At 42.1% G+C, this 27059-nt stretch overlaps 1 protein-coding gene across 3 annotated transcripts in view; it reads left to right on the top strand.

Annotated features, from left to right (window-relative positions):
• chd3 (chromodomain helicase DNA binding protein 3) overlaps positions 1 to 27059 on the top strand; it is a 41484-nt gene that overhangs the window by 12056 nt on the left and 2369 nt on the right. Inside the window, exons 17-40 of one of the 3 annotated variants that reach the window (XM_084343872.1) lie at positions 406 to 527; positions 727 to 900; positions 1332 to 1473; positions 1843 to 1974; positions 2145 to 2262; positions 4099 to 4223; positions 4309 to 4540; positions 4815 to 4999; positions 6628 to 6805; positions 7160 to 7225; positions 7552 to 7637; positions 8102 to 8235; positions 8337 to 8481; positions 9274 to 9436; positions 9573 to 9724; positions 10444 to 10630; positions 10711 to 10815; positions 10904 to 11035; positions 11896 to 12004; positions 13164 to 13296; positions 15499 to 15694; positions 16606 to 16769; positions 17090 to 17216; positions 20834 to 21120. In XM_084343872.1, coding sequence (XP_084199998.1) covers positions 406 to 527; positions 727 to 900; positions 1332 to 1473; positions 1843 to 1974; positions 2145 to 2262; positions 4099 to 4223; positions 4309 to 4540; positions 4815 to 4999; positions 6628 to 6805; positions 7160 to 7225; positions 7552 to 7637; positions 8102 to 8235; positions 8337 to 8481; positions 9274 to 9436; positions 9573 to 9724; positions 10444 to 10630; positions 10711 to 10815; positions 10904 to 11035; positions 11896 to 12004; positions 13164 to 13296; positions 15499 to 15694; positions 16606 to 16769; positions 17090 to 17216; positions 20834 to 21096 — 3570 coding nt within the window. In that variant the 3' untranslated portion in view covers positions 21097 to 21120. Of the gene's footprint in view, positions 1 to 405; positions 528 to 726; positions 901 to 1331; positions 1474 to 1842; positions 1975 to 2144; positions 2263 to 4098; positions 4224 to 4308; positions 4541 to 4814; positions 5000 to 6627; positions 6806 to 7138; positions 7226 to 7551; positions 7638 to 8101; positions 8236 to 8336; positions 8482 to 9273; positions 9437 to 9572; positions 9725 to 10443; positions 10631 to 10710; positions 10816 to 10903; positions 11036 to 11895; positions 12005 to 13163; positions 13297 to 15498; positions 15695 to 16605; positions 16770 to 17089; positions 17217 to 20833; positions 21121 to 27059 lie in introns of those variants that run through there. The other 2 variants (XM_084343871.1, XM_084343873.1) reach the window with 2 other exon arrangements.

Here is a 27059-nt window from a genome sequence, read left to right as displayed (position 1 = left end):
AGTAAAAAATATTACATTCTTCCTTTTAAAAGGGACCAACTCAAGGACCCCTGTTTGAAAACCACTGTTCTATATCAACTACAGTATCTTTAACATAATTGAGACACGTTCCCACTGCAAATTCATCCTGAGAACACTTAATTTACTTTATTTACACTTTATTTATTAAAATTCTCATAAGGGAATGATACATTTTGTAATGATACCCACAATGATGATAAATAATGTTGTTGTAATTATAGTTATGTTATAGTATGTTTTGTTTTGTTTGCCTGATGTAGTGCTGCTTTTTCATCCAGTGAGAAAAAGTGTTGTTATATTATATTATAATAAAGGGTAATATTATTGTATTTAAAAGTTATCACAAATCTGTGATAGAGATCGTAACTTTTCTTGCCTTTGCAGTTTTTCAGGCGTCTGAACGACTATAAGATCGACCACAAGCTGCTGCTGACGGGAACTCCTCTACAGAACAACCTGGAGGAGCTGTTTCACCTGCTCAACTTCCTCACACCCAACCGCTTCAAGTACGACTTCTCTCACACATTCACAAATAAATACACACAGACATCAGTTTGTATTTTCCTTCCAAGTTTGGTAAATGACGTGTAAAGAACGTTTGATGCTGACTTAAATAATAAACATGTCAGATAATGTCTATTTTGAACCAAGCTGTCAGTATTGCCTGTATTACCAGTCCTTCACTCAGTCCGTCTGTCTGCACAGCAACCTTGAGGGCTTCCTGGAAGAGTTTGCCGACATCTCCAAGGAGGACCAGATCAAGAAGCTCCACGACCTGCTGGGGCCTCACATGCTGCGGAGGCTGAAGGCCGACGTCTTCAAGAACATGCCCGCCAAGACCGAGCTGATTGTCAGAGTGGAGCTGAGCCCTATGCAGAAGTACGACACCTGGAGGGTTTAGGGGGAAATGGGGAACATTTAATATTCATCCTGTAGCTTCATCATTGGCCTACATTTTCTGGCACAGTGAGGATACACAGTGAGATATAGGTGAAGGTTAATCAATTTGCCACTGATTGATATGGTTTAAAGGGATTCATACTGATCTTTATACTTATATTTTGCAGCCGGGCAGCCTATATGTTTAGTGGTTGGTTCCTTTAATGTCTTCATGTTATAATATATAAATCTGATATGTAATACATGAGACAATTACTCAGCAACGCTTCAGGGTTTTTGAAATTCTCATTATATTTTGAGCAGTGGAGGGTGAAGAGGTGACAAAGGAAGGAAGTTTATTGTAGTTTCTGTGTCACACGTGGTTTACATCTGAGGCATTGATCGTTTGTCTTTATGTTTTTTAAACACAGGAAATACTACAAGCTGATTCTGACCAAGAACTTCGAGGCTCTGAACTCAAAAGGCGGAGGAAACCAGGTGTCTCTGCTCAACATCATGATGGACCTAAAGAAGTGCTGCAACCACCCCTACCTCTTCCCCGTCGCCTCCATGGTGAGAACAAACCAAACAAAAATCAATGCTGCATCATCGTTATGTTGAATTCAAACAATTAGTCTACAGTTTGATCAAACAGAAAGTTTAAGCCCTCACTTATTTGTAAATTACGCAACGGTGACACCTTGTGGTGATGTTCAGTGCTTTTGTATCATATTTACACTCAAATAATGAAGCATATGGTTAAAATTACAGTCGAGATGCAGACATTAATTTGTTTTTATTTATTTTTATGACACAACACATCATTTTTAATTAATTTATTATCAGTGCAGCAAGTAAAAAAATATATAGTCTCAGCATACAGACGACAATCATGTCCTGTTTACTATTATTTCCCTCATGTTTGTTTGTGTGTGTTCGCAGGAAGCTCAAAAAACCCCCAACGGTGCTTACGAGGGGTCGGCCCTCACTAGGGCCTCTGGGAAACTGACGCTGTTGCAGAAGATGCTGAGGAAACTGAAAGAGCAGGGGCACCGAGTACTGGTCTTCTCACAGGTACACACTCACACACACACACCAGATGGACACCTGTCTTCACAGATGTTAGATCAGTCCCGTGACACCTCCAGAAGGCTCAGCAGCAGACTGATTCCAGCTGCCTGTGGGTAACAGATTATACATGAAACAGCCACATGAACAGCTTTCTGTCTCTTCTCCCCTTATAGATGACTAAAATGTTGGACTTGCTAGAAGATTTCTTGGACCATGAAGGTTATAAGTACGAAAGGATTGATGGAGGCGTCACAGGAGCGCTGAGACAGGAAGCCATCGACCGCTTCAACGGTGAGATGATGATGTGCAGACATTAAAGGTGCAGTAAGTTCTCCATTGTGACCGTTAGGATATTAGGATTTACATCATTATCAAGCGTGTCTGTTTCACTGAGAAGTTCCCTAACAGTGACATAAATGAATGAAGATATTATATGTAAGATTTCCGCTTTAAATGTCTAAACCTTTGTTCTATATTTTGTTGAGTAATTACAGAGAAATCATTAATTTTATTCAAGCTAACGGTGCGTTTTTTTTTCTGTCGCCTGTTGAGATAACTTCTAAATAAACACCAGATGATAGATCAGACAGCGAGAAAGGAAGTCGGTGAATGTGACTTAGTATTTCTGCCTTTAAAAATAAAGACAACAACTCCCATGATCCCACGCTACTACACAACATCATCTACCTCCATCTACATTTTTTTTTAATTTAGAGAACCCTAGAAAAATGTGCGCTTGATTTTAATCCAGAACGTTGTTTAGAGTTGCTGAGCAGCTACTTCGAGCTTTATCAAAACAGCAGAACTTCCTGTGTCTTCCCAATAAAAGTTTTCTACTTCCTCCCAACACAGGCAAACGTGTACACTCGTACAGGAGGTGCCTTTTTGAACATGCATATTTATTTGATTTTCCTCACATATCTGTGCTCCTGTCAAGTGCTCCAGTGTGCTTTAAACAAAATTGAAATCTTTATGAACTAAAGGATTGCATTGTTGCCACAGTGCTCCTCTCTCATGGCTCGAGAATATTTAAAATAATGCATATTTGAAGCTTTAGTCTCTATTCTTTTATAAGATGATGGTTCTTGCAGTCGAAAACCTGATTGATGCCCTCTTCTTTCGCACCTCCAACAACGTGGAGACAAAAGACATTTCTAATGAAGAGATATCATAATGCAAATACTGTAGCAGAACTGCATAGCTGTTTGCTCTGTGTCCTTAATTTAGACTTCATTGTTTGCTGAGCAGATGGAAGATCAAGTAGATGATAGAAAGAGATGATGGGGAGTCAGGCAACGGGATGAGAATCGGTTGCTAGAACTGAAGCCAAAGTGACAGGGATTTATTTAGCCGTAACACCAGACACTACAATTATTGATGTCTGTGACTTCCAAAGCATAAGAAGCACTAGTTTGCATGCCGAGTTTGTTTTTGAATGTGGAAGTTGGCTCGATTACTGAGCAATTCTCTGGCAACAAATGGCATTAAATTACACAGTATGAATAGCAGCTTAAAGATGAGTGCAGATTAAAGCCACCAAAACTTTACTGGACCGAAAGAAGTTTCAGTAAGAGACAAGAGCAATTACATTATGACCCATTATGTCATTTTTTTTTATGCTAGTGTTACAGTTACAAAAATGCGAGGACCCGAACGCAACAAACACAGAGGCAGGCACGTTGAAAAGCTTTAATAAACAAAGCCAGAGTTAAAAATCCATTGTCGAAAGTATAAGCAACAAAACTGACTGAAAACAGGCTGGGGCAAATCCAGAAAGGTCCAAAGAGAAATACAAGAAACAAAAAGTTCAGGGAATACAGTCAGAAGCCAAAAACACAAGGGCAGAAAACACAAGGAGACACCGGGAACAAAACAGACGAACACAGGAGGCTAATCAGGGACAGGTGAAACTAATCAGGAGGGAAAACAAGAGGAAGTAACACAACATTACACATGAAGATGAACCTTACAAAAAAAAACGGGGAACAATAACAACCGAAAAACCCAAACCATGACAACTAGTATTGTATCAAAGTAAAAAAAAAATCTTATATCGTGAAAATCCTGTCGTCAAGGAGAAATGATCTGTATAACTGTCTGTTTCTATCGTTCTCTCTCTGTCTGCAGCTCCTGGTGCTTGTCAGTTCTGTTTCCTGCTCTCCACCAGAGCTGGAGGTTTAGGCATCAACCTGGCCACAGCCGACACGGTCGTCATCTTTGACTCGGACTGGAACCCTCACAATGACATACAGGTACGACAGACCTGCAGCCGCTGAGGAAGGAAAAGATTCAGCGCGACACAAGCTTCATGTTCCCGCTTTCTCCCTCTCTGCACAGGCGTTCAGTCGAGCCCACCGAATCGGGCAGGCCAACAAGGTGATGATCTACCGCTTCGTGACGCGAGCCAGCGTGGAGGAGCGCATCACCCAGGTGGCCAAGAGGAAGATGATGCTGACCCACCTGGTGGTCCGGCCAGGACTGGGATCCAAAGCTGGCTCCATGACCAAACAGGAACTGGACGACATCCTCAAGTTTGGAACAGAAGAGCTCTTCAAGGACGAAATAGAAGGTGATTTACCACAAGTAAATTGTAATAATTTGGGAATTTGGAGGTCAAAGTTGGTGTTGGATTGTTTGTAATAGAGACGAGTTGGCAGGCTGATCCACCAGGGTGAAATTATTTTGTCAAACACACTCACTTTAACGCCCTTTCATCCTGACGTGTCTGGCTTATTGTGGTTTTATAGACGGTACAATTGGTTGACAAGAAAAACTGTACATGTGAAATTTGTCTGGAAAAATCAAGACAAATCATCTCCACTTCTTAACCCCATGCGTGGCAGGTATGAAGAACTGCTCCAGGGATAAAGTTGAGGAGGAGGGCAGCGTGATCCACTACGACAGCACCGCCATCGAGAGGCTGCTGGACCGAAGCCAAGACGCCACGGACGACTCGGACGTCCAGAACATGAACGAGTACCTCAGCTCCTTTAAAGTGGCCCAGTACATGGTCCGAGAGGAGGATAAGGTGAGAGGGAGGTGAAGGGGATGTTATCATGATGGATTTTATGGTTAAAAGAATAAAGAATGGAAGAGCAGGGAGTTTATTGCAGTGTGCAGAGTGGAAGATAAAGTAGACAGCGGGACTCCCAGATTGTTTGCGCGTTCACATCCATGTTCACAAATCATGTACATGTCAGCTCAAGCGTAATCTCTCTCTTTTTATGGCAGTGGCTGTTGTCCACATGTCGAAGTGTCCTTGAGCTCGGTCTGTTTTGAGTTAAAGCGCAGCTGTTTTTATCTTCCCAACACTGGATCTGGAACGATTAGGCATTAATCAAGTTTTAAGAAAACTTTTTATTAAACAAAAATACCAAGCTTTCATTGGATTCAGCTTAAGTATTTCTGCTTAAATGTGAATATTTGCATCTTTTCTTGGTCTTCTTTGGTTAAAGCTGCAACTGACGATCATCTTAGTTATCCATCCGTTACTTTCTAGATTAATCTTTTCATCTTTTGGACTATGAAAAGTCCGAAAAAGGTGAAAAAATGTTCATCCCAGTTTCTGAAAGTCCTTGTCCACCCATAACCCAAAGACATTCAGTTTAATCTGATGTAATACAGAGAAAAGGGGGAAATGAAGAAGTTGACGATATTTTTTATATTGTTATTACAACATAAATGCCCTGAAGGTCCGACAAAGCCACATTTAAAGAAAGCTAACCATAACTAAAATTATTACTAAAATTCCCCACAGACTGTGAGGAAACAACAGTTTTGATGTTACGACGCCTATGTGTGTTGCATAGATATCTACTGAAGTTAGCATGCTAACCCGATAGCAACAGCTTGCTCCAGTTCGAACATTCCTGTGCTAGTCGTGTAAACACCAACACTCTTCTGTTGTTGTTTGTCTGCTCCGAGCTCGCGGTCTGGACCACGACATGCACGGCTTATCCAGCTAATGGAAGCTGCAATAAGCAGCAGTTACTCTCAGTGGTTACTCTGGTGATATGCTGCCCCCTGTTTGTGTTGAGTATGAATTCGACAGGTGGCCATTTCTTTTGCAATGCACCTTTAAGTTCTGAAAAATTCTACATTTGTCTGAGGTTGACAATTGTTAACCTTCCTGCGACCTGCAGGACCTCTGTGGAAGCGTCTTTAAACAACATCCTGCAGGGTTTTAACTTAAAGCTCCTACTCTGTATGGAAAACTAAGCAATTTGATTGGAGTAAGTTCCAGGTCTGGATAAGTGAGGAAATAAAGAAAAGAGAGTATGAAAGATATTTGTGTTTCTAGACTATTGCCCCCATTTTGTTTTCTAAAATAAAAGTTCAGAATTTGCAGACATAACCGGATCTAACAGGCAGAGTGTTTTTCATTTTGTGTTTGGAGCCGGCAGCCAAATGTTCACCACAATCGGTCAGCCACAATCTTCTGCCAGTTGTTCCAGCAACATCTTAGCATACATAGTCAGAATATAACAAACATGGTAACAGTTGGATTTAAAAACCATTTACTTACGTAATAAACATCCTACTATGTGTACTCAGATGTCAAACATTATTCTGAAAAATCCACAGAGGAGGCCGCAAAGTTTTTAAATAAAAAAATATGTCAAAGTTCACACTGGCGTGTTCCCTCTGATGCTCCAGATCGAGGAGATCGAGCGGGAGATCATCAAACAGGAGGAGAACGTGGATCCGGATTATTGGGAGAAACTTTTGCGACATCACTACGAGCAGCAGCAGGAAGACCTGGCGAGCAAACTGGGCAAAGGCAAGAGGAACCGCAAGCCTGTCAACTACAACGACGCTGCGCAGGAAGACCAAGGTAGGAGTTGGTAATGTGTGGATCTGGAAAACTTTAAAAGCTGGAATAAGCTGAATAAACAGCTGTGAGTTGTTTTATATCAATCACACCTCAGTGTTAGGATCATGTCAGCAGGATAAGAGGATTTTTTGAGGGAAGTCTGGATTTAAAAATGCTCTTTCACATCCTAAGAGTGATCTCTCACATTTATTTACTGTGAAGATTTATTATTCTAATCTTATTAAAATTCCTCAGCAGAAACAGTCGGATTTCAGATGATGTTTTTGAGTTATTGCTTGCACAGGGGAAGTGAATGGGCCTGGCCTATTGACAGACCACCATGTGCTGTTTCAGAGTGGCATGCTGACATTTCAGATAACCAGTCCGAGTATTCAGTGGGCTCCGAGGAGGAGGATGAGGACTTTGATGATCGGCCAGAAGGTAAGGAGAGATGATGAAAAAGAGATATCAAACCGAGCTCATGAACTGCTGTAAAACACACACACACACACACACACACACACACACACACAAACTGGTCGGGTCTGTGTTGAATTACAGGTTGAAATTGATTTAGTTGTTACAGTCGCCTGGCAGGGTCGAACAAGTAAGTTTGCCAAAAATGCAGTAACCTCCATCCATCTCCTCTTCAGAGTAAAACGCTCGAAGCATTTCAGAAGTTTTTGATTCTTTACTGGACGTTCTCATGAACGGCTGACTGTGCATTTCAAGACAAGAAACCTAAAACAGACTCCTGTTACCTGCAGGTCGAAGGCAGTCGCGTCGCCAGTTGAGGAATGAGAAGGATAAACCTCTGCCTCCTCTTCTGGCCAGAGTGGGAGGCAACCTCGAGGTTTGTACAACTCTCTGGAAGCGGCTCCGCTCTCATTTTGTGTGGGCTTTTTTTATTGTGATATTACTGGAACCTGTCAGACCTGTCTTCAGTTGAACTCGCACTTTTCAATATTTTTCGAACAATCTAACAATCTCAAATTGGAGACTGGCAGCAGAGCTATTATATCTCCAACAGCTCTCAACCTTCCAAGCTCATTTATCATCCTGATGATAGTGGACGGGATTTTAACTGCCTGAATCGTTCAAATGAGGACTCCGAGTTTATTTTAGTTTTATTAGGCAGTCAGAAGTATTCAGAAAAGGCCTTGGGAAGATCGAGAAATAAAAATGTTTTCCCGTCCTGACGTTTTCATTCAAGGTCTTCCAGATTAATGAAGATACACAGATACATTTGAAGAGGCTTTAAAGATAGTGCCAGCTTCACTCAGGAAATCTAAAATGCACTATAATTTGCTTCACTAGGTGCTTGGATTTAACACACGCCAGAGAAAGGCTTTCCTGAACGCAGTGATGCGTTGGGGGATGCCGTCTCAGGACGCCTTCGCCTCTCAGTGGCTGGTCAGAGACCTCAGGGGCAAAACTGAGAAGGAATTCAAGTAAGAAAAAACTGTTGGTTCAAATTAATTAGATGACTTGTCTCCATTTTCATCTGACTCTTCAACCATGCATTTTTTCTCTTCTCCTTCTTCTTTGCCAGAGCGTACGTGTCTCTCTTCATGCGTCACTTGTGCGAGCCGGTGGCCGACGGCGCTGAGACATTCGCAGACGGCGTGCCGAGGGAGGGACTGTGTCGACAGCCGGTCCTCACCAGGATCGGCGTCATGTCTCTCGTCAAGAAAAAGGTCAGATAAAACTGTTCCAGGGCTGCAACTAACAATTACTTTCATAACTGATTAATCTGCAGATTATTTTCACGATTACTTGATTAATCGTTAAGCCTGTAAAATGTGAAAAAACTACTCAAACCGATTGCACGATTATCAAAATGCTTGGTGATAAATTTAGGAGCTGACAACCAAGCAATTAATCCATTCATCGTTTCAGCTCTAGATTACATACTTTCCTGTGAATCTGTAATGTGTAGGTCGGCAATAAGGATCCAGTGGAGGAATGGCAGACTCCGCCACCGCCACCAATGAAAACAGAGACATGATAGCTGAATGCAGGAACATTGCTGAAGACATTCTGACCATAAATTGTATCAAAGACATAGTTTGCTTTCATGAAAATCTTCAGTATTATCGCTTTAATTGGGGGCCTACAGGCATATCTGAAGTAGTAAGATGTCTTTAATTGAGCAAACTACAAAGACAATAAAGTCTTTAAGTCTTAAAAAAATATTGGAGGTCTTTTTCTAGTGAGGAAACCAACCGTGACATCTTGAAAGATGTTCTGATTACCCTCCTGCTCTCTGTTTGCCAGTTTACTTACAATTTATCCAAACATCTTCAATCCAGTTTTCAGTCCAACTTGTCGAAACCTGCTGACATCCTAATCTGCTATCTATGCCAGACGGAATGTATGATACACTGCCAGGGCGAGCAGAGCATGTGGGTGGTGAGTTTAAATAAGGTGGTATTAGGTAAAGAGAGCGTGTGCCAAGCTTTTTATTTCGCTGAGTGTTTTGTGTCCAGATTCAGGAGTTTGAGCACATCAACGGGCGGTGGAGTCTTCCAGAGCTCAAGCCTGAGGTCAGCATAGACAAAACCTCCTCCAGGGCCTCCTCTCCTGCCGTGAAGACCGCCACACCCACACCCGATGCCAGCTATAATAACACACCTTGCACCTCCAAGCCAGGTAACCGAGCATGCACTCGCCAGATCCAGCAGGGGGCACTCTATGTAAAGGGTACCGACATAAAGCTGGAGTTGGATCTTACCTACAGAAATGTGTGGTTTTTTTATCTTGTGTTTATTTGTCCCAACATGTGCAGCGACCCCCGCTCCAATAGACAAGCTAGAAAAGAACGGAAAAGAGGTGGAGAAGGAGGAGGACAAAGAGGAAGGCGAGGCCCCGTCTGACAAGGTGAAGGAGAGGGACGAGGGGAAAGACGTGGACAGCAACAAGGCAGCAGACCCTGAGGAGGTGGGACACTGCAGACACAAACCAGTTTCAACATAAACTTTACGTTCAACAATTTTCCAAGGCTTGTTTTTTTTCTTCCCTTTTGTGCTCACTTTCATACCCAACAAAAAAGGAAAAATACATTGATCCATCTATGGATCGACCAATTACCAGGTCCGATATTTAGCATTTTTCCAATTATCAGCGTTTAATTTGCATTACTTTGGCTCTCACGCACCCCCTCTTTTCTCTGTCTGCAGTCACCGCTCATTTCATGGAGCTCATTTAGTTGCAAATGTTGCAAATATCAGTTATCAGTCTCCTTGATTACCGAAAATCAGCCTTAGCCCTGAGCAAAACTTATCGGTTGATCTCTGAGGCTTTCAGTGGAATCATTTTTATATAATTAGAAAATCACTGGGAAATATTGGCTGCCTGTAAGGAAGGAAAACAGAATTAAATGTTATAAAATGTCATTTTAAAAAAAGTATGTGGGTTTAATTGCAAAATGTCAACAACAGAGGTATAAAAACAAGAGTCTGTGACTGTCTGTTAAACGAACTACATGCCGAATACGCTGTACATTGAATAAACTGAATAAATGGTGCTTTCACCATTTGGTTCATAAGTAAATTATACATTTCTTCTCTGTTCCGTTGACGTTTTAACGTTTTTACTGCACAACTACGAAACAGACTGCCTCTGTGTGAGTGATAACATATCGTGCTCCTCTCCTTCAGCTTTCCTCTCTGACAAAAGAGACGTCACAGAGCGCATCGCCCGGTCAGAAGACTGAAGGCAGAGAAGAGAGCGACCTGAAAGAGGAGGAGAAGAAAGAGACGACCGACGCTCCGTCAACAGAGGACAAGAAAGAGGAGAGCAAAGAAGACGCAAAGCAAGACGCGGAGGTCAAAGAAGAGAAATCAGGTACAAACACAGAAAAGAAACTTGATAAGTCGGTCAGATGAATCCCTTCCCAGCGTAAGTTTTAATGTTTTTTCCTGCAGAAGGAGAAAAGGCGAGCGAGGAGAAGGAAAAGGACAAAGAGACGCCCACAGCAACAGAAGCCACGGACGCCAAGGATAAGACCGAGGTGGCGGACGTGAAGAAAGGTACGTCTCTGCTGTCTTTGATGCGATGCTGCTAAATAACCACAATTCTTTCACTAAACGATATCTTTGCCGTCTTTCTCTGTAACAGAGGAAGTTAAGGGTGAAAAGGATGCTGGGAAAGAAGTCAAAGCAGCGAAGGAGGAGGCGCCAAGGGGTAACGGGAAGCCTCCAGCTGAGCGACCTCGCTTTATGTTCAACATCGCAGATGGCGGCTTCACTGGTCAGTACTGATTCACCTGCAGGAAACAGATTCGGCTGATCTCTGTGCTATTGTACGCAATGTAACGGCGTCTGTATTATTAGCTGCCAAATTGAAAGTATCAGAACTTGAAGAGTAATCTGCGTTTTCCAGTCACAGTCTTCACTTGACGTGATGTTATTTTCAAGCAAGAAACTGTTAGTCATGGTAACTCAGATATGACAGGAACGCGGCAATAGCCTCTTGCTAAGTTGGAAGTGAATGCACCTGTTTTCGAGCCTGGATGCTTGTTGTCTGAGGCGGCATTCAGGTGATCCTTGTGGTGCGGACAGTGGCATGTCTGCAAAGACCTTCCTCAGATCTCAGGATGTTCAACAGGAAACGCGGAGAACATCCCTGTCAGATCAAAACAATGTCAGCTGATAAAAATTCTCGTTGCAAGAGAAAAACAGATGTTATCGTGGCAAGAACTGTATCCCATCAGATATGCAAGGAACTGTATGCAATATTCCAAAAAATGAATGAAATGTAGCTCAGAAACATGTTTTAGGATTGAGACGATCATTTTTTTTTCCTAAATGAAAATACAAGACAATCAGTGACAGATGAAGAGAGAAAGATGAAAAGATCAAAATAACTTAAGTTGTCCAAACAAGTCTCTAACCAGTCAAAACAACAGCAAGTTCACAGCTATTACAAATAACATTCCTGTTGCATCCCGGAGCTTTTCCACAAAGCAGCAGCGAGCCAAAACAATCTTCCCCTTGATCACAAACCTAGAAGAGCTCTTTGTTCTGTCGAAACACCTGCAGCCAGGTTTCACCTAGCTAAGCACTTCGAGACAAACCTCATTTTTACTTTGTGTTGGCTTCACCCCGCAGAGCTGCACACTCTTTGGCAGAACGAGGAGCGAGCTGCCATCTCCTCGGGGAAGATGAACGAGATCTGGCACCGTCGACACGACTTCTGGCTGCTGGCGGGAATCGTGATGTATCCTTGACAGCAGTAGCCCGGGCGATGACCCCGGTGTGTTTATTTTTCTATCGCCCGGCAGGAGCCGAGTGTAATAAGTCAACAAGCCAGCCAGAGCTCCGTAAACAGCAAACTGTGTCTGCTGGAAGCTGATGTAGTGGCTCGTTTAGTTCATGTTGTTCCCTCTATTATGGTAATTAAGGCTGTGCAGCATTCACATAAAACTCTGTTTTCATTATTCAACAAGCGAGTGCTGAGCCCTAGTTAGACTGAAATGAAAGCAGAGAAATTATGTGTTTCAGAAGCTGCCTGAAACCTATTTTGTGCTATAATAATGGCAATTTTTGAGAAATATGAGACAAATCACCCTCAAAAACCAATATTCATTTAACATTTTAGGGAAATAAACATATCTGCTTTCTTTCCCAGCAGATCAATACCACTGTAATGTGTTGGTTAAAGGAGATAGATTGTGGTCATTTTCAGGTTCATAATTTTATTTTGGGTTAGTACTAGAACAGGTTTATATGCTTTAATGCTCAAAAAACAGCTGTTTTCTCATACTGTGCAGGGCTGCAGCGATGTATTCCCCCTCTGTCTGAAACGCGCTGTCTCTTTAAAGCCCCCCATGTCCTGAATACCCAGTCTCCTCTGATTGGTCAGCTCACACACGCCTGAGCCAGCAAGATTGCTAAATCAATTCTTATGATACAAAGTAGTTGCTAGGCGTAAATTATTCAAATGTATGACTCTGTGACGCAGTGTGATGTCACAAAGATGTCACCAACAACAATTTGAGGTTTTAGGGGAAGCTACGTGCTGTTGCTAGCTTTTTCTTCCCAGGAGTTGTCGTGTTTGGTAACTTAGCCTTCACAAAGTGTCGTCTTGATATTTCTGGTTATATAGAAATTGAACATAAATGCAACAACATGTTGATTGGTGAGCTTTAGTTGCTGGTAAGCATATTTTGTAATTTTAAGCAGAGCTAGGATAGCTGTTTCCCCCTAGCTCATTGTGCTAGGCTCATCTCCTGGCTCCAGATCTATGTTTAACACATTCAAGAGTGGTGTCAACCTCCTTATTTTAACTCTCGGTCAGAAAGCAAATAAACATATTTTCCAAAATGTCAAACTCCTTTACTTCTTCTGTGGTTCATGACCCTTGACCCCTGTGCCAGTCATGGCTACGCCCGGTGGCAGGACATCCAGAACGATCCCCAGTTCGCCATCGTCAACGAGCCTTTCAAATCGCAGGCGAACAAAGGCAACTTCCTGGAGATGAAGAACAAGTTCCTGGCCCGACGCTTCAAGGTAAGACAAGACTTTTTCTAAATTAAGCTGTTTTATTTTGTTTTTCTTCCAATAACATGATTTTTTCCCCCAATATCTAACAAATGTAAACATGATTCTCTATTAAATCATTTCATTTAAAATGAAGCACTACATACAAGAACTTCACTGACTGAAATCGTCTTAAATTGGCATTTTTTGCCACAGACACATTTCAGTTTCTGTCAAAAAAAAGTCTGAGGTTTCAGACCCATTCTTAGTAACATTTCGCAGCGTCTTCGGTCACCTGACTCGTTTGATGGTCGGATGACGGATGCCCCTAGACCCACATATTGGCTGGATGGTATTGCTGACCGCTGCATTTCTGGAACAGCTCTCATCCTGTTTTTGACCGGCTCACATGTTTCAGATCCTGCACTCAACATCCTCATTTACTGTATCTCTGTCTCTTTTTTACTCTATTCATTTTTTTCATTGTTAAATTGCTGGAGATGTTTTTTGATGTAAATGTGCCGTTAAGACAGCACACGGCAGCACAAAACAATTTCTCCTTAGTATGCTTCAGTTTTAATAGGTTATATAACCAAATCTCCTCTTGTGCAACACGTTCACACCAAATAATCCCTTTTGACTTTTTTGAACGACTGTATGAAACTTCATTAACCTCGAAACGGTAAGATTACTGTTGCTATGACAACCAAGACATTAATATACAGCTTAAAAGTATCAGAAAGACGCGATGAGAGATGTTTGGAGCAGATTTAATAGAAATATGTTTTATGATATAATGAGAGCAGGGGGCAAACAGAGGGGAGATCAGACTTTTGAAGCCCCGTTTTATCATTTTTGCCTCCGTGGCTGTGTTTTAACATAATTTAAGGAATAAAAGTTGGCTATTCAGATTTCCTTTGATTAGAAATGTGGGTGAGTTCGATCTAAAATTGGTTCCTTTTACAGTAAATCTTGTAGATCAGTTCATGTGTTGAGCTGTTTTCACACCAGGTAGCTCATATTAGCATAGTGAATTTAGTTTCTTTATTGGACGTATTTTTATCTTGTATTTTCTTTTCTCTCAGATCATGAATATTATCTTAAAATCTCTCTATGCAATTAGAGGCTGCAGAGGGGAGAAACTTAAGTTATATATAGTCTTAAATAATCATTTTTCAGAGAGACTGAAATGTTAGAACAAAGTGCAGGAATCTACTTTTCTACCAGATATTGAGCTCTACTGTCTTTTTCTATTCTGCTGTAACTGTTGTGTCTTACATTTTTATCTCTCTCACTCTCTCACTGATTTACTTTTCCCTTGGCAAGATGGATTATAAGTATAAATCACAAATTAGGGCAACAATAAATAATGCCTCATGTGCCCCAGTTCCATACTTAATGGTAATTCTACGCAGGTTTCGAGGAGGTACAGTGTTTACTCTGGATCTGAAAATATACTCCAAAAAGTTCTGTGTCCACGCTCAAAAACACTTAATTTCAAAGTGTGATGTTGGTGGAAACTAGTTTTTTCTCACAATGCAACGCACACAGCTGTAAAACATTAAAACAAATTGTTGATAGTGGTGAGACGGCTCGAAATGAAAAACAATGTTGGTAAAACATTTTGTCTTCTGTGTCTGTGTTCATTTTTTTAAACCCCTTTTTTTTTTTCGAACACAGTTGATGAAGACATATTTTCATTTTACATTCATCATAAAAATAGTATAAGATAATTGAGAAGGAGGGAACTATCATATTCTTTCAGTAATTTAACTTCCACATTTACAATGAAAAAATCCCTTGATCCTTATAATCAAAATACTTCCATACAAATACATTCAAGATACATTAAAATCTGTAAAAACTGACCAAAAATGAAAATTCAGCTTAGGTAAAAAAGACAGAAGTGAATGATTCTGGTTACATTTCATGAAAAGTACAATTAACATCAGTATTAGCAAAGTGTGAAATTAAAATAGTTGTATATCTGTGATGCAGAGTCACAGTTAGACTAGTCAGGCTCAAGCAAAGCATCATTTCCTTTTGTTGGAACTGGGTCACAGTGTGACTCAAGCACTACAGAAATGTGGACACCCCAGCGTTCGATGCTGCACCTCCCTTTAATAACTTTTGGTATGAAGTGTTACAGACCAACTGGGATAGCAAACATGAGCTTATGCGTATGTGCAACACAATAGACAATAGAATGCACTTTCCTCTCTCGTCCTCCAGCTGTTGGAGCAGGCGCTAGTGATAGAGGAGCAGCTGCGACGGGCAGCCTACCTGAACATGACCCAGGACCCGAGCCACCCGGCCATGGCGCTCAACGCTCGCTTCGCAGAGGTGGAGTGCCTCGCCGAGTCGCACCAGCACCTCAGCAAGGAGTCACTGGCCGGCAACAAGCCCGCCAACGCTGTCCTGCATAAAGGTTGGGATGATATTTTAGAAAAGTAAGCCCGTACAGTTAATTAAAAAAACAAACCCAGTGTGTGTGAAAGAAGTAAACAGAGAAGCTGAGGAGAGATTGGCAGACAGATAATCACAGGCACTGTTGTGCAATCCGTCTGCAACGACCAAATCGCTGCGCCTGAAGCTGTCTTAAGTAAAGCCAGGCAGATAAGCTTACACCATGTTAAGTGATAGTTCCAAACATTTCCTCTCTATCTCCCCGGCAAGTCTGTCCATGTTTATATCACTCCGTCGAAAGGATAACACTGCACTACTGTTGTCGTTCCTGTCTCGTATTTCTGCACGTAACGCGGCTGAAGTTAACGAACGCTCATAAACAATTTTATCAAATTGTCTCCAATCGGGGATGAAGTCCATGTAGGGATGTGATGACAGAGGCGAGGTAATGAAGAAGGGGAACAGGATAGAATGAGAAAAATGCTTTTTTTGGAGGAGGGCGAAATAAAAGGCCCAAAAGTAGAGTAATCTGTAGAAATTAGACTTTCAAATAAACTATTTATAGTGTTCAGACGTGGCAAATGATTAAAAACCTCACAGTTACCAACAGGATGCTTTTTTTTTACTTTTTATTGTTGAATCACCTCAGTTGACCTTTAAATTTTTTTTGAAAAATGCCTGTTTTTACTTTTAAATGTTTATATTGAAGTAACTGAATACATACCAGCTCCTGAGTTTGTCCGTCAAAAAGACAAGAAGTGTCAGCGTAAATCAATAAAGTATCCAAAAAAGTATAAAAATGATTAATAAAAGAGGTGCAAAAGAAGCAGGAAGTAGAAGCTAAAGTGTGAAGATATGGATCGAGAATGAAGAATCAGTTCTTGTCTTCCTCTAAGTCAGCAGTTGTCGATGCTTTCGTTGTTGCCATTGCAGTGCTGAACCAGTTGGAGGAGCTGCTGAGCGACATGAAGGCCGACGTGACCCGGCTACCGGCCACGCTGTCCAGAGTCCCGCCCATCGCCGCCCGCCTGCAAATGTCCGAGAGGAGCATCCTCAGCCGACTGGCCAGCAAGGGCACCGAGACGCACACACCCCCGGTCAGCAGCCTGCACACACACACTTAAACACACACACACACACACGTAGATTCACAGGTTGAAACCTGCCTGAGCTGCCTGCACTCATGGGAAATAAAACCGATGGAGGTCGGCCAATGAAAATTCAGAGCCCATTATCCTGTCACCCACCTGTGGTTTTGCACTCCCCAACTGGGCTGAGTCAGCAGATTTTTTTTTGTCAGCTTACATAACTTAAAAGTGGTTTGTATTGTTTCTCTTATCGTTGTATCGTCTATCTCTATAAATCACTTCCTACATGCACATAATTCCTGACAAAGATCTTCTCTGCCTCTTTGCAGCCCATACCTCCAGGACCCTACGCGACCCCTCAGAACTACGGCGCCCCCTTCACCCCCGCCCCACCGAGCGCCCTACACATGGGAGGGGCCAACTACAGTCAGATGCCGCCCGGATCCTTCATATCAGGTCAGTGTTTGAAGCTCCGTTGAAGCTCAGAACCAGTTTTTTGGCTTGCATTACAGGTGTTATAAGCGAGTGAAATTTTTCTTCTTCTTTTTTTCAGTGCGAGTTCTCTGTGTGTGTGAGTCTGTGAGTGTGTGTGTGTGAATGTGTTACAGTCAGTAATTACAAACATCAAAGGTGTAAGACCTCTATAATTATAGTATTCAAAGTAATTTACACAAGAAAACCAGTTTGTTTGATCTCTTTGACACTTGGCAAGCTGGCAATTTAAGCCAGATTTATGCTTCTTTGCGGAGGTGTTTCTTTTTTTTGCAATCTGGCTGCAGCTGCCCCTGGCACAGGAACTGATTTACAGCTCAGCAGAAAGTGTAACCTCTTGATTGTTGTAGCACCACAGCAAGAGTAGATTTAGTACTTTATTAAGGTCATGTTGTGCTTTTATTTAAACCACAATTCCCCCCCAAAAAAATATGGGACGCTGTATAGAACATAAATAAAGCAGAGTGTGATAATTTGCTAAGTCTTTGACATATACTGTAGTGAAAACAGCACAAAAACAGGTTAATTGCGAACAGGTGATAGTGTCATGATTGGGTATGAAAGGGGGGCGTCCTCGAGAGGCTCAGTCATTCACAAACGAGGATGAGGCGAGGTCCACCACTTTGTGAAGCACATGATTGTATAAAGGATATTACTACATGGCCTCAGGAACACTTGTAAAACTGTTAAGCGGTAAACAGCTTGTTAGCGAATTGATTGCATGCTGTTTTGGGTTTTTCTTGGTGTATTTTTACATTTTACACAGCGTCCCAACTTTTTTGGGATCGGTGTTGATTATACCTGAAGGATTTCCGTGTACATTCTTTCATTAACTTGGTGATTATGGAAAGATTCAGACCGATTCGAGGTTGCTTTGCTATCTGTAAAAGCTGAAAATGGCTGTGCTTGCAATTCTTTTTTATTCCGTTATCTTGAGATCACAAGTTAAAGCAACATTATGTAGAAGTTGACATTTTGTGCAATCTAACACCGCTGTGGTAAATACAGATCCCAGATCTGTAACAGTTTGTCAGACATAATGTGAGTGCTGCCTACAAACAAAACTTACTACGTCCTAATAATGTTATGACGTGAACCCCCTGCTTAAACAAGCAGTATGTCATCTCTGCCACTAGGGGTCACTCAATCAAAACAAAACTAAAAACGTAATTAGCACGGGCTCATGGGAATTGTTGTCTGCATTGTTAAACAATCACCAACTTGCTGATGGGAATGTATTGACGAGGTAATTTAAAAAAGTTGTATTCATGTTATGTTCACACACACGTTAAATCACAGATTATTCTGAGTTTGAACATTGTCGGAAACATTTGGGATAATGTAGTACACACTACAAAATAAGTATGTTGGCCTGTGATGCTTCGATCTTATTTTAATGCAACTCTTGCAAGTCTTACGACTTTGTGGAGGTGAAACACTAAAGCGATATAGTTCTCCTTTAAGTCTGGTTTGTAGAAGTTTGGATACAAAATGACTCCACAAAATAAGGCTTTGTCAAAGATTACTGAAAACGAGACAGCTACTGAGAACAAATATGAATCAGAAACACGGGCAGACCAATCTCACTAATCACAGTTCTTGTGGTCAGCCTCAGTGTCATTACATTTTTAGAGAGGGTGCACATCAGCTCCAGCAGAGAGCCTCCACGACACCCCGGACAGGGAAGCAGGAATCCGGCTTTAGAGATCTGGACTTGATTACTTGGCAAGTTGCACTGATGATAGGCAGAAAATACCCGTCCAAATGTTGCTTCTATTTAAAGATATCATCGGAGGAATTCCGTCTTAATATGGTTATTTCTTGTGGGAAGAATGTTTAGAAAAGAAAACAGAAAATTACTGACTCTGGGAATCGGGTATTTCAGGAGAATAGTTAACTCTTAAATATGTGGTGTAAAGAAGGACCTGATTAAACACTTTATCTCCCTGAGCAGCCTTTAAGTTGTGAAACCTTCAAAACCCAGAAAGGAGTCCATATTGAAGAATCACCATCTGTAGCAGAGTGTCTGATGTGGCTGCCAGATAGACACCTGAAATAGACATCACCAAAATCAAACACAAACGTGCTGCGCTGCTATATTAAGGCATTTTCATCTCTTAACATGTCCAACCTCGAAACCTCAATACTCGCCTCGGCAGCACATTGTGCAACAATAAAGCACAGTCTGGAGCGCTATCAAACCTGTCTGAGGAGTGTTTTCTTTATCCAGCATGTTTATTTTCTCCTTTGAAGTCCTGTTGTGGCTCTCATTACTTATTGAGTTAAAAGCTTTAAAATTAAATAATAAAAAAAAGAATCTGTTCTGTATTTTGGCCTCTGGTCCAACTCCCCTCGCCTGCAGTCTGTCAGAGCACGCTGTCGGTTTGCGAATTTACTTTCTCATAATTAGTTTGGTAACAGCATATGCTCACCAGACACCCTCTCTCCGCTCTGCGTGTGTATTCGTGTTCGGAGATGTTTAGATAGCAGAGATGTGGCAGAGATAACTGGTAAAACCTGATATTCCCCAATAGCTTTGCCCTAAAAAAAAAAAACCCACAACAGCCAGCTCTCTCAGAGCAGCGCCTTCCTCTCACTCTGTATCTTGATTTATGTAATTGTAGACTGGGACATCTGTCAAAGGCATTGCATTTTAGAGAGCCAGGGCCTATCTCTGAAAATGTCATTATGCTCAGCCTGTCTGAATCGGGCCGTGCCAAGAAAACATTCGGACTTTGTACCAAGGTATTTTGAGAGGGACAGAAACCGCAGAAGGAGTTTGGTTGTGTAAACGTCGTGTTGTGACTTGTGAACCGGCGGCGGCTGTTCAGAAATAGTCGCGCGCGAGTTGTGTTACTCTGTGGGTTTTCTTGCTTTGCGGGGGCCTCGCAGCGAGCCGAGCCGAGTACAGACTGAACACCCTGAACTCTGGCAGGGCACAGGCACGCAGCAAATGAGGCCACATTTATGGTCTTGATTAGGGTCGCGCTGGTTCCTGACCTTTTTAGACTCAGCCAGGGAGGAAAAGAGCGAGCGGGAGAAGTGGACGGAGTTAAAACAACACAGTTCTCTTGATTTGGTGACCTCATAGGTCCCCTCCATTAATAGCCCTTCTACTGAGAGAAGCTCAAAACATCTCCAGAAGTATGCATGTCTGCCTCTGTGAAATGCAATGACACACCAAATGCTCCGGTGAAGGATTGTTTTGTGTTTGGCATTATCAATATCTTGAATTGCATTTTGGAAAACCTGTTTCAGGATCAGTACTGCCATGAGGAAACTACTCATCTGCACTAAAAGGAGTCCCACATTCTAGACAAAACTTAGAAATTAGCTAGATTGCCCTTGGAGTGGAGAACACTGGTTCAAGCCCTCATGACTGCAAGCACCCGTCCTGCTGAGGTGTCCTTGAGCAGGACACTGAACCCCCGCCAGCTCCAGTAGCTCCCCCACTGACCCCTGACCTCCCTGCAGAGGAGAAAACTAAAAGAGAATTCCCTACGGGGACCAGTAAATTTTCACATTATCCTGCTCCCCTCTCCGAGTCTCCACTACAGTCTGCCGCTTGTCTGCCCCCACAGAAGCCGCCGCCGCTGCTGGGGCCATCGGGGGAGCTGCGTGGGGAGCCGCCGGAGGGTCAGCCGCCGCTTGCCAGAAGACCAAGGAGCACGATGTGGGGCAGCGGCAGCGAGTGGTGGACCTCTGGAAGGACGGCAAGTCAGAGGGGGCCATCGGGCAGGAGCTGCGAATGCCCAAGTCCACGGTGCACAGCATCATCGTCAAGTACCGCCTCAGCAACACAGTGGAGAACCTGCCGCGCAACGGGCGACCAAAGAAACCCTGAGGGGGGGAGGGGGAGGCTCACCGAGAGGGGGGAGAAAAGAGGACATTTGGATAGAAAATCCTGGAATGTAACAAAAGAGGAGACTGAAAAGGAGAAGGTGGGAAAGGAGAGACGAAAAGAAGGAAGTCCAAAAAGGACCGACGGACGGAGCACTTTGACACTGCAGGAATGTGAGGAATATAAAGGGAGAAGGAAGTCTCACAGGTGGATCGAATAAGGACCGAGGAGAGGACATGAAATGTGAAAAGAAGTGGCGGCACTTTGATCCGAGAGAACAAGCAATCAGCTGCAGAGGGAGAGGGAGAGAGGGCCAAAATAAGAAGGAAGAGGTGAAAAGCTGGCCCCGAGATGAAGCGCTAATGATGCGTGGGGGAAGAAAATGGGGCAGAGAGACAGAAAAAAAGAGAGATGACTTGTCTGGAACAAACAAATCCTCGAGTAAAAAGAGAAAAGGGCGCTACTGAAAAAAACTGTGAGGGGAAAGATGTCTGGAGGGGGGAAAAAAAGACGGTATGTTAATGCAATCACAGGTTTTCAGGAATTCAGATATGAAGGCCGAAATGGAGAGAAATATTTTTTATAACTCCTCAGACGGATTTCTCAAAAACTTCTTTTTCTGTTTCTCCCTCTGCGGCGAAAAAAGATTTCCACCGGGATCAATTCTTCATCCGTCGGCTGACTGAGCAGGCCGGTCCCCTCGCTCTGACCCTGCACTCCCTCATTCCTCCACAGTCCTCCACTCCTCCGTCTCTCTTTCTCAGTCTCTCTCACACACACACACATACATATAAATATATATATTTACACTGTGGACCTCACACACAACCGAGAAACCTGCAAAGAACCTAATTTATCTGCTGAGTACAGGCAGATGAGGCTCGAAATAGAAAGGGACAAAGTGGACTCAAAGAAAAGAAAAGAAAAGAAAAGAAAAGAAGGAAAAAAAAAGTTTTCTAAGTATAAAACACTACTTCCCATGGACTCTCTTGCCCTAGCATTCCTGAGTCCAACCAAGCAGAGAAGCAAGAACCATAGATATAAAAAAAAAAAAAAAAACCTTGGATGTTGCCTTTGTCCAACATTCAGTAGCAGCACTGCTCTGACTCAATCTGATGGACTAGTATTGAGATATGTACTGTATTACAAAGCATATTTACTATTGCACCTTTATTTGTGGGGGGGGACACTTAAAGGGGAATATCACTCCATTTCCTGTTTTTAAGCTTCCTCACAGCCCAAGAAAATCAGTGTTCGCGAGCAGCTCTTCCCTCAAGCTAAAGACTGTAATCCGTCATCGAGAAGAAAAAAAGGAGACTCCGTTTGAGGCGTTTTTGTTCTTTAAGCTGCTTTATTGTGACAGCGTGATGGATTCCACGCTGGAAAATGTCCCCCGATCCCCGAGAAAATAAAACACTCTGGACTGTGTCATCGTTTTTCCAGCACAGCGTGTGTGCAGTAGAGCTGTACATCAGCGTGACATCTCCAGACTTAAGAGCAGGGCGAACTTCCTCTGAAGAAAGAGGAGGTGAACGGTTACGCAGTCCAAACTTTTTCTAAGAACTGTGGGTATTTTTAAGCTAAAATTGAGTGGTATTTCCCTTTAAGCTCGAAGGACTTAAAGACCAGGTATATGTGGCAGTGGTGCGGCCTGCAATGAGAACTATACTGTGTGTGTGTGTGTGTGTGTGTGTGTGTGTGTGTGTGTGTGTGTGTGTGTGTGTGTGTGTGTGAGAGAATGTGTTTTTCGTTCATGTGTCTGTGTGCACTGCCATTTTCATCAAACTTGTGTTTGATGTCAGATTTGGTGCCAAGATGATGCATTTTGTTACTTAGAAGACGAGAATGTTTTTTTTACAAACCCTTTTTCTTTTTCACAGAATAAGCTAAACTTCTCAAATGTATCTTCTCAAAACGTTTGCCTGAATATAACGCTCAAAAAGTTGCTAAATTAAACCTTAAAGCTGCGCTAATTAGGGCTGCACAATTAATCGAAATAGTATCAAAGTCATACGACGGCCAAGAAGCAGCAATTTCTTTTATTTTGAAAGTTTTGGATAGTTGTGATGCAGAATGATAAGTCCCGCAAATCGTGAATCATATCGCGATATCCGTCACGATAATCGGAATATGATTTTTTTTTTACATATCGTTCAGCGCTAGCACTAATCAATAACTTTATATCCAACATGGATCAAGCTACACTGTCACTCATGGTGACAAACCCCCAGAGAAGTATGTATTTCCTCTCAGCTTAACAGAACATTTTAGTGTCTTTCAGTTTGTTGTTTTGGTTTTACAGCTCACAAATGTACCGTTTTGGTTCGGTCATCAACATCGTTTCCAGCTGCAGGCAGCTGTTTTCAGTGAAAAAGCTCTCATGAACACACTGTACACTACTTGCCCAGCGCCAGAAAAAAATGTAGCGACTTGCTGTGTTGAACGTCGTGGAGCATTTGGCAGCTTTAAAAGCCGGATAATTCTTTCAGGAGTTGGTAGAGACCAAAAAGGAGAGAAAAGAAGATAACACTGTGTTAACGCTCATTAGATGGACAGAATCATGACTCCAAATGAATGTTAATGTTGCTCATGTGTGTCTGCTGGTTGTGTAAAGATAGTTAGCTGTATCAACTTTATGAATGTTTTGTGCTTAAAAAACAAAAGAAATGCAAGTTTAAACCAGGAAATACCTGATCAAAGCAACCAAGACAAAGAAACTGACAGCAAACAACTTTCAAAACTTAACACGCTCACATTTTACTCTCTGATCTGTATTTAACCGAAACCAACATGTGCACACACACACACACACACACACACAAGCATGCAAATCACTTCTTTACCTCCAAACTCTTGCGACACATGTATTTATGAAACTCTTTCAAGCCTCAGCTGGACGGACTCTTCAGTCTAAAATCAAGCCTGTGCTTTTTTAAAGTTCCTGAGCAGTTGACAGTTCAGACACAGAAGGTTGTTCCTGATGAAAGGCTTTGGCATTGATGCACTCACGCAAAGCTTTTCTGCAAGCAAAAATGCTGCGTTTCCTGCCAAGATGGCAGCGGTTCGCTTCTATCAGATAGTAGGCAGGACCTACAGGGGAGAGACACAGGCTGTCATGTCGGCCAAGAATGTTTTTTATTGCCTTTCTGGACTTGAGATGCTCCGTCCACTGCATTCCCAGAGTTTTAGGCCTGGTAGAGGAATAAAATGGTTTAAGTTTGAGGAATTCTTCGAGATATGTCCAGGTACTACAGGGCTGCTGGATTCATCATACTTTTACTGCAACTACAATTATCACAGCCAAGCTAATCTGGGACAAAAAAATGTTCATCTGTCTAACAGTCTCTGCTGCTGTGAGGCTGTAGGGGGGCTGGAGAGAGTAATGGATCTGTATGAAGAAAGAGCGAGAGGAGGAGGATGGACAGAGGTGAAATATCGCAGAGTGAATTTGGCGGGAGAGTGAAATGTACGATGTTGGACGACACAGAGGGAATTCATTATCTGTTGTAATACAAGTGCCTCATTGAATTCCTCCTCCTGTTTTATCTCAGCTTCTTTACCTCAGTTTATACGGGAGTTTCGTGAGACCAATATATCAATATCAATTATCAGAAGTTACTGGTGGTAGGCCAAGTGTTGTTTAATACTACAGCAAACACTCCTTGAGCAGCTACGCTGACAGAAATACCACAGAAGAGCAACTGGTGTATGTTGACAGTGCAGCCAAACAAACTCGCGTTCTTTTAATAAAAGATAAAATAAATAATAACCGACCTGCTGAGATCTGCTGAAGAGCAACTAAAGATTATTTGCATGTTCGATTAATGCAACGGTTATTTTCACAATTAATCGTTTAGTCTATAAAATGTACAAAACAAAATGAAAAATGCTCATCACAATTTCCCAGAGACCTTCATTAATTATCAGAAATGAAACAAAAAAAGCAGCAAATCCTTAAATTTAAGAAGCAAACATTTGACAGTGTTGTTTGAAAAAATGACAGAAATGATTCATCGATTATTTAAATAGTTTGCAACTAGTTTTTTTTATTTATTATCAGAACAGTTGGCGATTAATTTAATAGTTGACCACGAATCGATTAATCAAATTATCGTTGTAGCTTCAGTTTCATATCAGTGACGCATGTGTAGGAGGGTGATTTCAATTCAGTGTGGGAATGGCGGACTCCGCCGCCAGGAATGCAAACAACTGCGTAGAGCGATAATTAGTGAATGTGAATACAATGAATGGCTATTCTGCAAAGTACGGGATATAAATAGGATCAAAAGTGGCCTTTGATTTCATTTAAATATTAAGGATTATAACTTTCAAATGAATGAATATCTTCAATAAAGGTCCTTTAAATGTGTTTTTTGAACAATTATGACCTGGATGTGTACTGAGCGGGATATTTTACAAATTCAAAAATATTGGTCAGCGCTCTCTGGTGGACAAAGTACATAATGATAAGACTGTTTCCAGATTACCTCGAACACATCGCTGCGGTTCATATCTGTTGTTTTTTCTCTCCCTCTTCCAAGTTTCTATCCTCGGCTTCTGCATCTTTTTTTTTCTCTCTACGCGCCCGTAATTCCTCCTGCTCTTTCACCCAGTCTTTACCTCCATTTGTTTTGCTCCTTATCAGATTTTGTCTGCCACCCCCCCGACACTCGCATACACACTCGCTAACCCCGTCTCTCTTCCTTCTCTTTCCCTCCATCCCTTTTGTTGGCCTCCACTGGCGAAATGCCATACGTTTTCCCATAAGTGGTCCCCCCTCTGGTTCGAGACACACACGCACACACACACACAGTTTCAGCCCCCCCAAAACGTCTTCAGCCTCAATACGCTGCTTATCACATCTTTGATCTGCACGGGGGTGTTATGACAGTTTATCTTTCCCCGTGGCGCGAGTGAGAGAGAAGTGCGCTGTTAGTCTATTCCTGGCTTTGTTTTGAAAGGAGCGCTAAACTCGCCGTTCCACTCCCCGAGCAGATTCATGATAGCGCACAAATGTGGGAAGCACAGATCCCTTTGCTGGCCAGCTGTGCAGTCGTGGAGAAAGATGTTGATTTCCGTGCGTGTGTGTGTGTGTGTGTGTGTGTCTATGACCTCGTTTGCCTGTGTGTGCGTGTGTTTACTCATTGCCGGCCTCACTTTTGTCCAGGTTAAAACGTTATGCATTCTGGGTTTTTATCATATTGTAAACATGATACTGTATATGTAATATGACATATTGATGTACTGTATTATGCAAGTTTGCTCATTAAAAGGATTATCAAAGTACGATTGAGCAAGCTCTGGGTGCAGTTTGTTTGCTCTGAAGCCGCTGCTCATCATGTCCTGATACTCTGGTTGCATTATCATAGGAAAAAAAACAAGAAGGAGATGATTGGCGGGTTCCCTGTCAGCACCAGACATGTTTTAGGACTGAGGCCAAAAGAAAACTGAGGCAATATTTCCCTCAAACTTTGACTGACGTTGCAAAAGAGGATGTTGCGAGTACTTATCACCCTTATCAGCTCCACTGCAAAAAGATTCCTCTTTTGATTTCCTGAGGAGGAAAGAACAATACAATGTATTATATGCTCTCAGTGAAACAGAAGTGATCTTTTTCAGTCAGATTTAGTATCGTCAGGGTCAGTGTCGTGTCATAACGTGAAAAATCTATATATATTATATTATTTCACCATTTATCTCATAATTACGTGAAACCATAACGTGTTGACTTGTTACGATTTAAAACATTTCACGTTATAACAAGATAAACAGTCAAACGTTATAACAAGAAAAGCTCCTCGTTGCAACCTGATACGTTTGTATTTCATAACAATAACGTGAATATATCTTGTTATAACGTTTATTTTTATTTTTCCGGCGTGGCGATATGCTTCCTCGCGTGACACGCAGCGACGTATGTGACGTATCGTCTGCTCTGCAGAGAATTGTCGGTCAGAATAGCCAGA

Source organism: Pagrus pagrus (genome assembly GCF_965226575.1).
Source record: "Pagrus pagrus genome assembly, chromosome: 22".
Classification (NCBI taxonomy): domain Eukaryota; kingdom Metazoa; phylum Chordata; class Actinopteri; order Spariformes; family Sparidae; genus Pagrus; species Pagrus pagrus.
Note: the sequence above shows the minus strand (reverse complement) of the source record. Positions and strands in the feature narration are given on the sequence as shown.